The sequence below is a fragment of the Caretta caretta genome, chromosome 27 (assembly GCF_965140235.1).
Source record: "Caretta caretta isolate rCarCar2 chromosome 27, rCarCar1.hap1, whole genome shotgun sequence".
NCBI lineage: Eukaryota > Metazoa > Chordata > Testudines > Cheloniidae > Caretta > Caretta caretta.
The window spans coordinates 3836218-3852076 of NC_134232.1; the positions used below are offsets into that span (position 1 = coordinate 3836218).

The following is a 15859-nucleotide window of genomic DNA, read 5'->3' on the forward strand; positions in this document are numbered from 1 at the left end:
CCAGCCCCTGCCTGCAGCCAGCCCCCGTCTCCAGCCACCCCTGCCCTGCCTCCAGCCAGCCCTGCACCCCCTGCCTGCAGCCAGCCCCTGCCGCACCCCCTGCCCTGTATCCAGCCAATGCCTGCCACACACACCTCCTGCCCTGCCCGCAGCCAGCCCTTGTCTCCAGCCAGCCCTGCACCCCCCCTGCCCTGCCTGTAGCCAGCCCCTACCTCTAGTCAGCCTCTGCCGTACCCCCTGCCTGCAGCCAGCCCCTGTCTCCAGCCACCCCCACACCCCCTGCCCTGCCCGCAGCCAGACCCTGCCACATGCACTCCCTGCCCTGCCCGCAGCCAGACCCTGCCCACAGCCAGCCCCTGCCGCACGATTCCCTGCCCTGTCTGCAGCCGGCCCTGCACCCCCTGCCTTGTATCCAGCCAACCCCTGCCGCATGCACCCCCTGCCCTGCCCTCAGCCTGCCCCTGTCTCCAGCCAGCCCCACACCCCCTTGGCTCCAGCCAATCCTGCATCCTCCTGTCTCCAGCCAGCTCTGCACCCCCTGCCCTGCCCGCAGCCAGCCCTGCACCCCCTGCCTCCAGCTAGCCCTGCCCCACGCCCCTGTCTGCAGCTGGCCCCACGTCCACTGGTGCCCTGCAGTTCCCGGGGCAGTAACCCTGCACACCTGCTTCAATGAGGGGTTCAGGGAGCAGCTGGGACCCACACATGTGCACACCCTAGGGTGACCAGACAGCAAGTGTGAAGAATCAGGACAGGGGGTGGGGGGTAATAGGAGCCTATCTAAGAAAAAGACCCCAAAATCGGGACTGTCCCTATAAAATCGGGACATCTGGTCCCCCAGCACACCCCCAGGGAGTGGCAGGGACCGACACCTGTGAAACGGAGCTCATTTCTAGTTCAGGCCCATCTTTTTAGGCAGGGTTAACACACATCCGTATTTTCCCAGACAGGTCAGGTTTTTTGGTTCTTAAATCGCCATTTGGGAGGAATTTTTAAATTTTAAAATTAAAATTTTAAAAATTCCTCCCGGGAAAATATGGACATATGGTAACCCTGTTGGTGCAAAAATTACATACTGGGGCACATCCCTTAAATCAGAACTTTTTATAGGGAACCGGTTGTTAAGATTTTGGCAGCTCATCACTGGGTACATGTAGATACCAACGACACAGGAAAGGATAGGAGAGAGGTCCTGGAGGCCAAATTTAGGCTGCTAGGTAAGAGATTGAAGTCCAGGACCTCCCTGGTGACATTCTCTGAAATGCTCCCAGTTCCACTTACAGGACCAGTTAGACAGGCAGAACTGCAGGGTCTCAATGCGTGGATGAAATGATGGTGTAGGGAGGAGGGGTTTAGATTTATGAGGAACTGGGGAAACTTTTGGGAAAGGGGGAGCCTATACAGGAAGGATGGGCTCCACCTAAACCAAAATGGAACCAGACTGCTGGCACTTAAAAGGTCATAGAGCAGTTTTTAAACTAAAGCCTGGGGGAAAGCCAACAGGTGCGGAGGAGCACATGGTTCAGACAGTGACATCCCTTAGGGGAGGATCTATTAATGGAGATTTTCTATGTCCTAGTAGAACAGAGGAGGAGAGGATGGAAGATGATAAAATACAGGTAGGATCTGATGAGAAACAGTCAAATGAAAAAGAGTCCCATTCAATTACACCATGTAATGGCAGACAGCTAAAAAGTGACAAGTTTTTAAAGTGCTTATATACCAATGCTAGGAGTCTAAATAATAAGATGGATGAACTAGAGTGCCTGGTATTAAATGAGGATATTGATATAACAGGCATCACAGAAGCTTGGTGGAATGAGGATAATCAATGGGACACAGTAATACCAGGCTACAAAATATATCAGAAGGACAGAACAGGTCGTGCTGGTGAGGGAGTGGCACTATATGTGAAAGAAAGCGTAGAATCAAATGAAGTAAAAATTGTAAATGAATCAAACTGTGCCACAGAATCTCTATGGATAGAAATTCCATGCTCTAATAATAGGACTATAGTAGTAGGGAGATATTACTGACCACCTGACCAGGATGGTGATAGTGACTGTGAAATGCTCAGGGAGATTAGAGAGGCTATAAAAATAAAAAACTAATAATAATGGTGGATTTCAACTATCCCAATGCTGACTGGGTATGTGTCACCTCTGGATGGGATGTAGAGATAAAATTTCTGGATACCATTAATGACCGCTTCTTGGAGCGGCTAGTCCTGGAACCCACAAGAGGGGAGGCAATTCTTGATTTAGTTCTAAGTAGAGCACAGGATCTGGTCCAAGAGGTGAATATAACTGGACTGCTTGGTAATAGTGACCACAATATAATTAAGTTTAACACCACAGCAGCCCAACACGGTGGCATTTAATTTCAGAAAGAGGAACTACACAAAAATGAGGAGGTTTGTTAAACAGAAATTAAAAGGTACAGCGCCAAAAGTGAAAACCCTGCAAGCTGCAAGGAAGCTTTTTAAAAACACCATATTAGAGCCTCAGCTTAAATTATCCCCCATATTAAAAAACATAGTAAGAGAACCAGAAAAGTTCCACTGTGGCTAAACAACAAAGTAAAAGAAGCAGTGAAAGGTAAAAAGGCATCCTTTAAAAAGTTGGAAGTAAAATCCTAGTGAGGAAAATAGAAAGGAGCATAAACTCTGGCAAATGAAGTGTAAAAATATAATTAGAAAGGCCAAAAAAGAATTTGAAGAACAGCTAGCCAAAGACTCAAAAAGTAATAGCAAAAATTTCTTTAAGTACATCAGAAGCAGGAAGCCTGCTAAACAACCAGTGGGGGCCACTGGACAATCGAGATGCTGAAGGAGCACTCAAAGACGATAAGGCCATTGCAGAGAAATTAAATGAATTCTTTGCATTGGTCTTCACAGTTGAGGATGTGAGGGAGATTCCCAAACCTGAGCCTTTCTTTTTAGGTGACAAATCTGAGGAACTGTCCCAGATTGAGGTGTCATTAGAGGAGGTTATAGAACAAATTAATAAACTAAACCATAATAAGTCACCAGGACCAGATGGTATTCACCAAGAGTTCTGAAGGAATTCAAATGTGAAATTGCAGGACTACTAACTGTAGTCTGTAACCTATCATTTAAATCAGCTTCTGTACCAAATGATTGGAGGATAGCTAATGTAATGCCAATTTTTAAAAAGGGCTCCAGAGGTGATCCCAGCAAATACAGGCTGGTAAGTCTGACTTCAGTACTGGGCAAACTGGTTGAAACTATAGTAAAGAACAAAATTGTCAGACACATAGTTGAACATAATTTGTTGGGGAAGAGCCAACATGGTTTTTGTAAAGGGAAATCATGCCTCACCAATCTACCAGAATTCCTTGGGGGGAATTAAAAGCATGTGGACAAGGGGGATCCAGTGGATATAGTGTACCTAGATTTTCGGAAAGCCTTTGACAAGGTTCCTCACCAAAGGCTGTTAAGCAATGTAAGCTGTCATGGATAAGAGGGAAGGTTCTCTCATGGATTGGTAACTGATTAAAAGTTAAGAAACAAAGGGTAGGAATAAATGGTCAGTTTTCAGAATGAAGAGAGGGTAAATAGTGGTGTCCCTCAGGGGTCTGTACGGGGACCAGTCCTATTCAATATATTCTTAAATGATCTGGAAAAAGGGTTAAACAGTGAGGTGGCAAAATTTGCAGATGATACAAAACTACTCAAGATAGTTAAATCCCAGGCAGACTGCAAAGAGCTACAAAAGGATCTCACAAAACTGAGTGACTGGGCAACAAAATTGCAGATGAAATTCAATGTTGATAAATGCAAAGTAAGGCACATTGGAAAACATAATCCCAGCCAATGTTCCCACTAATTTTTTCCATCCATGTGCGGAATACATTTTGTTATGTGTACCGAGGTACGTGCCTATGTGTACCACCAGTAGAAACAAAAAACCTAGATATAATATATTGTGGCAAAATACCTTGTTCGCCTCCGTAGGCTCCATTGTTTTTAGCCTTGGAGACTCAGGTTTGGGGCAAGGCACAGGGTGGCACAGGGTCCTGCTACTCCTCTCCTCAGTCAATCCCTTGTGCTTATTTTCCTTCTCTCCTGGGGAGCAAGTGCAGCCTCCCTACTGGGAAGGTTTGGTGTCTTGCTGCAAACAGCCTACTGGCCCCTTCCCTGCTCCTCTCACTCCTTCACTCTCCCCCCCACCCAGCGGAGGGTTTAAAAAGGTCCCAAGTAGTTGGAGTCAGCTGAACCTAATTGGTTCCCTAGCAACCCCTTTTCCCGCTGAACCTTATTGCCCCGTGGTTCTCTCTCCTCAGTGGATAGGGAGGGGCCGTTTAAACCCCTGGGACTAATTGCTACCCCCCTTTTGTAGCTGTTTGTCCTGGGTTTACCACATATTCCCCCGCACCTGCTCAACACTACGGGGTTGGGCTACTTGGGTTGGCAAACAGTGCACTCTCGACAGGCCATCCGCATTGCCATGTTGGATTCCAGACCTGTTGTACTCTGAAGTGGAAGGGTTGAAGCGACAGAAACCATCTCGTCACTCTGGCATTTTTGTCTTTATTTTGGTGCATACACTGCAGAGGGGCATGGTCCGTGACAAGGGTAAACCTCCGTCCCAGTAGATAGTAGCGGAGGCTTTCTACGGCCCATTTTACCGCCAGGCATTCTTTTTCAACAATGGCATATTTCCGTTCCCTAGGTAGGAGCTTCCTACTGAGGAAGAGGACGGGGTGTTTGTCATCCCCGACCATTTGTGAAAGTACCGCCCCCAACCCTACATCAGAGGCATCGGTTTATAGGATAAACTCCTTTCCCCAGTCTATCCTGAAAAATGATCCCTCACTCTCACAGATCTTGGGAGACAGACCAGTCCTCACTTACAGACAGCCTCCCAACCTGAAGCAAATACTCTCCAGCAACCACACACCACACAACAAAAACACTAACCCAGGAACCTATCCTTGCAACAAAGCCCGATGCCAACTCTGTCCACATATTTATTCAAGTGACACCATCATAGGACCCAATCACATTAGCCACGCCATCAGGGGCTCATTCACCTGCACATCTACCAATGTGATATATGCCATCATGTGCCAGCAATGCCCCTCTGCCATGTACATTGGCCAAACCGGACAGTCTCTACGCAATAGAATAAATGGACACAAATCTGACATCAGGAATCATAACATTCAAAAACCGGTAGGAGAACACTTCAACCTCGCTGGCCACTCAGTAAAAGACTTAAGGGTGGCAATTCTGCAACAGAAAAGCTTCAGAAACTGACTCCAGCGAGAAACTGCTAAGCTTGAATGAATATGCAAACTAGATCCCATTAACTTGGGTTTGAATAGAGACTGGGAGTGGCTGGGTCATTACACATATTGAATCTATTTCCACATGTTAAGTATCCTCACGCCTTCTTGTCAACTGTCTAAATGGACCATCTTGATTATTACTAAAAAGTTTTTTTTCTCCTGCTGCTAATAGCTCATCTTAATTAATTAGCCTCTCACAGTTTGTATGGCAACTTCCACCTTCTCTGTATGCATATATATATCTTCTTACTATATGTTCCATTCTATGCATCCGATGAAGTGAGCTGTAGCCCACGAAAGCTTATGCTCTAATAAATTTGTTAGTCTCTAAGGTGCCACAAGTCCTCCTGTTTTTTTAGAGAATATATGTGCATTACAGGAAGTACTAAGAAGTACTAACAACAATAATACAAGTATGTGCTGGAGGTGAGTGCGACAGAGACAGAGTGTGTGTGTGTGTGTGTGACACAGAGATTGTGTGTATGACACAGAGACAGTGTGTGTGCGGGCTGCTGGGGAAAGCCGTGTGCTGTCTCTTTAAGACACTCACTAAAAGCTCTCCTGCTCTGTCCTAAGCCCTTTTGTCTCCCCTCCCCAGCTCTGAGGAGATGGGGTACCTGGGGAGGGGGAGGGGAAGAGAGACAGAGACTCTGTGAGCTGGCTGCTGGGGAAATCTCAGAAACAGTGCACTCACTTAAGAAAGGCACTCAGCCACTCACCATTCAGAGGGCAGCAGCTCCCAGTCCTCCTGAGCCAGGCTGTCCCTGCTACCCTGCTCTTTGGAGATGGGGTACATGGGAGGGGGACCTGACCACATGCTTAGGGCTACGTCTGCTCTGCTAATTAGCTGGGCGGCACTTAAATCTCATCTCTCGCAGCTTACAGGGAACACAGATCCCAACTATACATATAAAATGATGGGGTCTAAATTGGCTGTTACCACTCAAGAAAGAGATCTTGGAGTCATTGTGGATAGTTCTCTGAAAACATCCACTCAATGTGCAGCGGCCGTCAAAAAAGCGAACAGAATGTTGGGAATCATCAAGAAAGGGATAGATAATCAGACAGAAAATATCATATCGTCTCTATATAAATCCCTGGTAAGCCCACATCTTGAATACTGTGTGTAGATGTGGTCGTCTCATCTCAAAAAAGATATGTTGGAATTGGAAAAGGTTCAGAAAAGGGCAACAAAAATGATTAGGGGTATGGAACAGCTGTCATATGAGGAGAAATTAATAAGATTGGGAATTTCACCTTGGAAAAGAGACGACTAAGGGAGGATAGGACAGAGGTCTATAAACACTGGTGCGGAGAAAGTGAATAAAGAGGTGTTATTTACTCCTTCTCATAACACAAGAACCAGGGGTCACTACATGAAATTAATAGGCAGCAAGTTTAAAACAAACAAAAGGAAGTATTTTTTCACACAACGCACAGTCAACCTGTGGAACTCCTTGCCAGAGGATGTTGTGAAGGCCAAGACTCTAACAGGGTTCAAAAAAGAACTAGATAAGTTCATGGAGGATAGGTCCATCAATGGCTATTAGCCAGGATGGGCAGGGATGGTGTCCCAAGCCTCTGTTTGGCAGAGGCTGGGAATGGGCGACAAGGGATGGATCACTCGATGATTACCTGTTCTGTTCATTCTCTCTGGGGCACCTGGCACTGGCCACTGTCAGAAGACAGGACACTGGGCTAGATGGACCTTTGGTCTGACCAGTATGGCCGTTCTTATGTCCCCACCCCCCAGCCTGCCAGATGGGGGACCCTGATGGATCCAGGGCCTGATTCGCCTGCACTTACACCAATGTCACCAACATCATCAAGGCAGATCACAGCGCCCCCTCTGGCCAGTGTAAGAAAAGTATGGAGAGGAGTCTCCCGCAGCAGCATGCCATGTACCTCCCCTCCCCCTGCCCCCAGTCACACTCACCTGGCCAGAAAGCTCCATGCACAGAGCCCTGGTTAGCTCGGCATCAAGACGGTACCAGAGATATGATGGTTGTTTCTCCCGACACAGGCTGGCCTGGATCCTCCCCAGGACGGGCTTCCCGTAGGTGTATCTGTTTAGCAGAGGGGAGGAAGATGGTAAGTGGGAGGGGAGGAGGCCAATGCCCCTGCCCATGGGGGGTCCCTGCTGGGGTGGGGCTGGCCATGTGGATGGGAGTGAGAGCCCCAGGGAGCCCTGGCCATGAGCATGGGGCAGAGCAGGGGGCAGGCAGGGAAGTGGCAGGTCAGATCCTGGCCTGGGGGGGCACGGGTGGGGAGGCAGGTCCAGGGCGGTACCAGCCTTCCTTTTATTGGCCTGGCAGGGCTGCTTTCAGACTCACCGGCCGCACACTCGCAGCAGGATCGTCTCATCCAGCACCGTCACCACGGGGGGCAGCTCAAGGATCACTTTGAACTTGGGCAGCACTGGGGAGAGCAGAGAGAGACGGGGTGAAACCGACCTGCAGCCCCAGCTCGGGGGTTTCATTGTGATCCTCGGCCTTGGAGCTTCTCCCCGGGTCTTGCAGCCCCCTCACCAACCTGCCGGCAGGGCTGGGAAGGGGAAGGGCCTGGAAATGCAGCAGGGCTGGGAAGAGGCTTTAGGCTATAGCAGTAGGGTTGCCAGCTGTCCAGTTTTCAAGTGGAACACCCTGTCAAAAAGGGATCCTGGCAGCTCCGGTTGGCACCACAGATTGGGCCATTAAAAGTCCGGTTGGCGGGGCAGCAGGGCTAAGGCAGGCTCCCTGTGTGCCATGGCTACGTGCTGCTCCTGGAAGCATCGGCATGTCCTCTCTTCGGCTCCTACCTGTATGGGCAGCCAGGGGGCTCTGCATGCTAACCCCGGCCCAAGCACTGCCCCCCACCACAGCTCCCATTGGCTGGAAACCGTGGCTGGGAGCCAGAGGGCGGGACATGCCGCTGCTTCCAGGAGCTGCTTGAGATAAGCAATGCCCGCAGCCTGCATCCCTCACCCCCTCCCACGCCCCAACCCCCACCCCAGCCCCAGCCCTGATCCCTCTCCGAACTCCTCGATCCCAGCCCAGAGCACCCTCCTGCACCCCAAACCCCGCATCCCCGGCCCCACACCAGAGCTCACACCTCCAGCCGGAGCCCTCACCCCCCCCCCAACCCTCTGCCCCAGCCCTGAACCCCATTCCGCACTCCAAACCCCTTGGCCCCAACCCCACATACTAGATGGGGTGATCATATTTCCCAAAGGCTGGGGATGGTGTCACTGTTTGCTCACGCCCTGCCTGCCCCCTGCAAGAGCCCTGCCTCCCCCATGCCTGGGGCTGGCATTGCCGCTCGCCCCCCACCCACATGTTCCTCTACCCCCCACAGATCAAGTTGGCAAGAGAAAATAGGACAAATGCCCACTTTTGCCAAAAATACTTGGGACAGTGGGACAGAGCTTAAAAAAAAGGACTGTCCTGGCCAAACCAGAATGTATCGTCAGCCTAGCTCAAGACCTGGGGTTTGGACCAGGGGCAACGTGGGCCTGAGAGCGGGGCATGCCAGGGACCATGTGGGGCTGAGAGCGGGACCAGGGCCAGGGACCATGTGGGCCCAGTGGACGAGGGCGTTTCTCCTGGCTGCTGAGGTCCCGGCTGTTCCCCTCCAGGAGCTGGTGTTCGGCTGGGACCTCGCCCCCTGCCAGGCCCCACCAGGCAGCCTGGACAGATAGGGCCAAATTCACACCTGGGCTCAGCCCAGAGGAGCCGGGGGGCTGCTCCATGGCACTTTGTCCCTCAGGGTCTGAGCCGTCCTGGGGCACTGACAAGAGCTGGCTGTACGGCTCCGAGGTCCACAAGTCCCAGGAGAGGAGCGTGTATTGGGGCTGGGTGAATGTGCAGCGCTGGGATGGGGCACTGGGTGGGGTGGGAAGTTGTGGGGTGCCTGCTTTTTCCCTCCTGCTTACGGAATGGGGGGTTGGCCAGCAGGGGAAAGGTGGGAGCATTGGGGAAGTGGGGCTCACAGGCAGAGTGTGTGGGGAAGTGAGGGGTGGGAGGCAGTGGGGAGGGAGTCGGGGCAAGTGCCTGGGGTGAGGGTAGGGGTAGGTGCCAGCTGTTTCAAGGGAAACCTCAGAGCTCATCTGTCCCCCTCCCCTGCAGTAGCCAGAGAAGGGTTTTTTGGGGGGGGGGGATGGAGAGGGAGCCGCTGACATTTCCCTCCCCCTCCCAGCAACACCTGCTCTGGGAAGGGTGAGTACGTGTGAAGAGCCCCTTGTGCTCCAGGAGGTGCACAGATGGAGTTGGGAGACTCGTGCCGGACCCGTGGCCTTGGTCGCTGCCCTGGGCCCTGCTGCCCACCGTATTCCTCCACGCTGAACGAGTGCCTCGTCCCCTGTGCCTCAATGGCGTACGTCCCCAGGGCTGGCTCTGCAGACAGTGGGAGGGACAGATCCACGATGCCCTGCTGCGGAGTCACATCTCGCCACTGGGCGATGCGGTTCCCGCTGGGATCCTGGCACACAGACATGCCCTGCTCAGCAGCTGCCCCCAAACATGGCTCATCCCCGGCAGCCCCCGAGTGCCTCGTGCTGCCGACGGGGCTGGATCGATGGCCGGGGGCTCAAATCCTTCTCCTTAGCCTGGAGCAGGCACCTCCGGGCAGCCGCTGGGCAAGGGGGCCCTGCCAGCGCCCCTCAGCCCTGACCCGAGGGCACCATCTGTGGGTCTCAAGGAATGCTCCATCTCCAGCCTGGATGAAGCCCAGGGAACACGCCGTAGGGACCATTTCCATCTCTGTGCTAGGCCTCTGTGGGTATGTTCCCTGTCCCCCTCCCCCCACACAGCACCTCCAAACCTCCACTCCTCCCCACTGCCCCTGCAGCTCCCAGAAACCCTCACTCTTCCCCTGCCCTTCCCCCATTCAGGCTCCCACGGGAGCTCCCCGCTGAGTTCCCCACTGGCCTGATCAAGTCGCCGCTTGACCCAGAGTTCGGGGGCTGGGAACATTCGAGGTGAGCGACTCAGGCAGGAATCCCAGCCAGCCCCAAACCCGCCTGCCTCCCGGACAGGCAGCCCCAGACGCTGCAATGGGGGGGGGGTGAGGAGGACGTAACCCGATGGCACAAATGTCCCCTCCCTGCCCCCCATGTGGTCCAGCCCAGAAACACCCTGTGGTCTCGGACTCTTTGCACCCCCACAGCGGGCTGGATTGCTGGACACAGTGGTCACAGCCCAGACTCCTCTGGGATCCCCACGACTGAACACCCTCGGGTGCCCTCAGATGAGCCAGACAGGAAGAGGAGGAGGCTGGAGAGGCACAGACTGACCTGCAGAGTCACCAGGGGCAGCTGCAAAGCAAATAGACAGGAGATGGCTGGTTAGAAGGACAGGAAACACCCCTGTGGAAGTATAACATTGTATAAGTATAACGTTGTATAAGGGGACATGCTGGATACATTGTATATGAGAGGGCATGCCAAAACATGTTACAAAGTATCTGAGGGAGCACACGTAGGGACAGTTAGCTTTTGAATGGAGAAGCAATTAAGATAGAGCCAGCACCTCTAAGAAGCAGGGATCAGAATGGAAGGTGTGAAGGGCAATTAGTTAAGTTAACTGGAAGCTGTTAAAGGAGATTATTAAGGGTGGCAGGTAATTGAAGATATGTGACTGGTCTCAGGGATCTCGAAGGGTGGTGACTAAAATCTTTTTCTTCTTTTGTCTGTAACTTCTCTGTAACTTGTTCTCCAAAAAACTGTATAAATTAAAAGACACAAGCCCCACTCGGGGGGCTCACTTCTAAATGTATTAGCAGAGCAGCTTTGCTAATAAAACAGAGTGGTCTGATAAATTGTGAGTCTGAGTCAAACTTTGACACCCCCTACTGCCCAGGGGCTCTGCCTGTGACCTCCCCAGGGCCGGGGTGTCTCTGAGGCCAGGGGGGATCATGCAGACAGCAGCGGGGGTGACCGAGAGAGCAGGGACCGGAAGGGGAGCCCACAGCCCTGCCCACACTGGGACCATGAGGCTGGCGCCTCACACCTCCTCTCTCTGCAGTGGCGGATGTAGGGCAATGGGTGGCTGGTCTGTGCGTGGCAGGGTGAGAGGCTGGGGTCTCTGCCAAGGGGCAGTCGAAGGGCTGCGGGTCTGTGTTGCAGCCAGTGGCCGGGCGAGATGGCTGGGAGGGGAGATGTCAATCTGTATTTCCACACTGGGCCCGATTCTGCCACCTCACTCAGAGTGCCCAGCGCGGTTAGGCTGAAAGGTGCTAATGACTGTCATCCTGGGGGTGGGGGGCTGGCATCCACAGCCAATCACAGACTTCACTAAAGCCAGGGGGTGGCCAGTGCCCTCATTCAGGCTCCATGCCATGTGCAATCACCCCTCTCTGCGTAGTAAAGAGACTGCAAACAACAGAGGCGACTGCCCAAGGCACTAGGCCCCAAGGGGCGGGTCCACACTGCTGTTTTCAGCCGGCCAGCACAAGCCCTGCTATTGCAAGTCTGTTAACCTGCCCTGGGAGACTCGCCCCCAGCAGCAGTGAAGACCGGGGTGGCGGCTGAGGCGTTCCCAGGATACCGGAGATCCCGGTGTTTCCAGGAATGGCGAGGGCCCTCCCCGCTGGCGTGACCTCCCACACTCGGTGTGTGTGAGTTCACGCCAGCAGGGGCGGAGCAGTGCGCTCTTCCAAAGGGCGCCCGCCATCCAATACCAGACATAACCATGTACTGGATGGGGCAAACCACCCCGGAAAAGGACTGTCTGATTTCAAACTGGATGAATGGCCTGCCTGGTGTAAACATACCTAAGATGTTCAGTGCACCAGGGCCCTGTTACCCTGCCCCCCGGCCCCTGCCCCCCGCTCTCACCTTCCTGGGACTGGGAATGAAGTCTTTGTCCAAACTGACGATTCGAAACTTCACTGGAAAGGAGCAGAGGCAGAGGTGGGATCAGCCCCGGCTTGGTTTGTCTGAGTGAATTCCCAGCTGGGGAAGGTGCCAGCCGGACGCCCGGGCACTGACGGCCTCTGTGAACCCGCAGAATGGGCACAGCCCGGGCAGTGCAGCGCCAGCTTCCCCACGCTGCCCTCTGCCAATGACCACGGCCCTGCCCTGCGCGGCTGGAGGCTGCCGGGGGGGCCGATCGGTGCCCCTGCCGCGTCTGTGCCATCACCAAGGACGGGCTGAGACCCCCACTTGGTTCCATACAGGCCCCCAAACAGGCCTCAGGCTTTGGGCCTCTCGCCCCCTGGGACCGGGTGCAGACAGGCCTAGAAGTGAGAGACCCGTGTCCCTCGCGAGGCCCCCAGCCCGACCCCAGGGCCCAGGAGTCCGTCCCAAGGGGCTGGGGCCCCAGGACTCTCCCTCCAGCAGCTCCTGCCCTCTCACCTGTCTGTCCCGGCTTGTAGACGGCCTTGTCCGTCTGCACCAAGGCCCCGGGCTCCAGTGCCTGCAGCAGCACTTTCTTCCGCTCAGAGAAGTGCAGGGCGTCTCCCCGGATTGAGACGTGCAGCTCCGCCGCGTCCTGCCGCCCCCCGGATGGGGCTGGCACCTGCACACGGGGAACCCCAGCAAGGCCACAGCGGCTGGTAACGGGCCGGTCGTGGTGCAGACCCGCTATCGCGTGGGCAGGGGGGCAGTGGTGTTTGGGAGTCCCTGTTCCAGCCCCCCAAAACACAGGAACCCCCTCCCCAGCCTGGGGCCCTGAACGGGAGGGAGCATGAACCTGGGCGCTCGATGGAGTTGGAAGCCAGGGTGCGCTCTGTCCCCCCCACCCCATCCCCGCTCCCTCCTGCCTGTCGCTGCTGAGGGATGGTCTCGAGTTCTGCGGCTACAGCTGCCCAGTGAGTGACCAGCTCCGTGCCCAGGGCCAGTCCCCGAGCCCTGCTGTGCCCGGGCCCTGAGGCTGGGCGGGGGCTGCAGACCCGGGGCTGACGGGCTCCGTGCCCATGGCCAGTGCCCGGGGCCGTGCCCATGGCTGCGGGCGGGGGCTCACCTGGAAGCGCACGTTCTCGTGCAGACGGGGCTCCTGGACCTCTCTCTCCAGCAGGGGGATAGCGCTGGGCCCATCCCCCCTCTCCAGCCGGACGCTCACCCGGACGGTCTCGTTGAGGTCGCTGAGATGAACGGACACCGTCCCCGTGTGCGGGTGGTAGAGCACGGCTGGGCTCACCACCACATAGCGCCTGGGGAGGGGAAAGCACCATGGGCAGTGCGGGAGGGGACAGCCCAGAGCCTCCCCCAGGGCCGGGGGTGACTCCCGAGTCCCGAGTGTCCCTCCTGCTGGGGACAGGCCTGGGTCGACGGGGCTGGAGGCTGGTTCGTTTCTCTAACCACAGGGCAGGGGCAGGGCAAGGCCCCCCGCTGCATCCCCTGCCCCAGCCTGCCTCCCGCGGAGCTGGAGGGGCCTCAGGGGCACAGAGAGGGGCTCAGTTCCCGTCCATCCCCGTCCTCTCGGCTGCTCGGTCTTCCCAGAAGGGGGCGGCTAGTGGTGCTGAGAGTGAGCAGAGACCCCTGTGCACGGCCGGGGCTGGCCGGAGTGGGGCGGGGGACACGGGGGGACTGATTAGTCTGGGGCTGGACTGAGCACCTGAGCCCTTTGCAGCCAGTAACTGGCTTAGACACAACGCCACCCCCAGACCACTCTGCACCCTGGGGTCTCCGCCCGCTCTCACAGGGACCCTTCGGCCTTTGCACCTTCAGGGCACTCCCAGGTTCTGGCTGAGATGTTCGTTTAACACACTGCGTTTGTCGGTAATTAGTTTTCTATTTCACTGGGGCCTAGAGACCCATCCCAGCCTGGCCCCCTGCACTGGTGCTGGACAGACCCGCAGGCAGAGACAGGCTGTGGCCTGAGGAGGTGACAGGCTGACAGAGCAGGCAGCCACAGAGGATTATCACCTCATGGTACAGAGCCTAGCTGAGGCTCAGAGGGTTGGGGTCGGGCTGGGGGCGCACAGGGCGTCTGTAGCAGAGCCGAGCACTGAACCCAGCTCTCCCGCGCCCCAAGCCACTGTCTTAACCAGAGCCAACGTCCCCCGGAGCTGGGAGGCGCAAGACCAGGGGGCCCAGGAGGGACCCAGTATTGGGGTCTGAATTCCCAGGGGAGAACGGAACTGTCCTGTCAGTTTCAGATCGAACAGCCCCCTCATCGGTGCCCTCGGCTGCTTCCAACCCCCCCACGCTGCCCACCACGCAGACAGACAGACAGACATGGACAGGGCTTACGGCTCTGCAGACGTCCCAGCTGTGAGGTGCAGGAGAAGCAGCAGGCAGGCCGGGGTTACTGGGGCCCCCATTCCTGGGGTGCAGGCAGATGGGCAGGAGCAAGGGGACACATACACGTTACCCTCCTCTGGGTCTTTCTTCCTCCCTCTCTCCCCTGCTCTGTGCTGGAGACCAGCCTGCTCTGCCCTGGTACAGACTCTGGAGTCAGAGTTTCGCTTTGATCTCTGGCTGGAGCTGGGGGATGCAGCCAGGACAATATTTACCCACCACCCCCAGCTGCTGGATTCGAGGCTCTGAAAGGGTGTTGCAACTTGAGTCAGAGGAATGCTGCCTGGCAAAGTCTCAGGTGGGCCAGGAGGCCCCTTGCATTGGTTACACAGCAGGGGGTGGGGCCCCTCTGGGGGTCCGTGGTGGTGCAGAAGCCAGGATGCTGGGAAAGCCCTGGCGGGAGCGGGGGGGAAAGGAGGAGCTTGCTGAGAAATGAGTTCATTAAAGTGGGGTTCTGGCAGCTACCCCACTACTGCAATGCAAATGAGAGGTACATTGGGGTTGCTGAGCATGTCTCATGAAAACCCCATTCACGATCGCTTCTAACTTTCCCAAACTGGGACAGTCGGGGATGAACTTTCCATGCTCAGTCTCTGCCTTGGGTTGAATGTTTCTGGTAAACTTTCAGCAAAAACTAATCACACCATTTCTTAGAGCACGGTCAGCATTAACACAGGTAGTTTTTTCCAGAGCAGTCCATTTTTCTGAGCATTTCTTTGAGGAGTTCTAGCACCTCCAGGCCTCGAAGCCTGGAATTGAAATTTGGCAGGGGGATTGTGCTAGGGGAAGAGAAGGGTTTTTCCTGATGCCATGAAGATCCATGTCGATCTGGCTAGATTATAAAGTACAGAACATTGCCATGTGCACAAAGTCAGTAGGGAGTCTCAAACTTGTTTCTGAGTCACTGACAACTTCAGAGAAAATGATCTTGAATGGTTATGGATCACTGTCCTAACCGATACAGCACAAGATGGAGGGTTAGCTGGTGTCTGGGGCAGATCACCAAATCACGCTAAGGAACAGGATGAGAAGCTCCTTATGCAGCTCTTTATAGAGTATAGGAAAAAAAGCTGCGTAATCATGGGGGATTTCAGTGTGAGTGACGTGTTGGCAGTGTGATGCTGCTAATACCAAAATCATCTTGGAATTTCATCATATTAAAGACGACAATTTCCTAACTCAAAAAGTGTTGCATCCAGCATGGGAGTATTCTACATTAGCCCTCGTCTTGAGAGATAAAGAGGAACTGATCACAGAACTAAAAATGAACGATAGCTTAGGTACAAGTGATCCTGACAATCACATTTATAATCTCATTCACCAACAGAATAA

General features: G+C 54.5%; 1 protein-coding gene across 1 annotated transcript in view; it reads right to left on the reverse strand.

Moving 5' to 3' along the window:
- The window catches only part of LOC125626864 (alpha-2-macroglobulin-like protein 1), a 56386-nt gene extending 41606 nt beyond the window's left edge, over nucleotides 1-14780 (reverse strand). The window contains exons 1-8 of the mRNA XM_048830384.2: nucleotides 14480-14780; nucleotides 13248-13437; nucleotides 12641-12803; nucleotides 12122-12174; nucleotides 10580-10600; nucleotides 9612-9765; nucleotides 7644-7728; nucleotides 7247-7376 (exon numbers count right to left, since the gene is read on the reverse strand). Coding sequence (XP_048686341.2) covers nucleotides 7247-7376; nucleotides 7644-7728; nucleotides 9612-9765; nucleotides 10580-10600; nucleotides 12122-12174; nucleotides 12641-12803; nucleotides 13248-13437; nucleotides 14480-14550 — 867 coding nt within the window. The 5' untranslated portion in view covers nucleotides 14551-14780. The remainder of the gene's footprint in view (nucleotides 1-7246; nucleotides 7377-7643; nucleotides 7729-9611; nucleotides 9766-10579; nucleotides 10601-12121; nucleotides 12175-12640; nucleotides 12804-13247; nucleotides 13438-14479) is intronic.
- Nucleotides 14781-15859: the final 1079 nt, after the last annotated feature.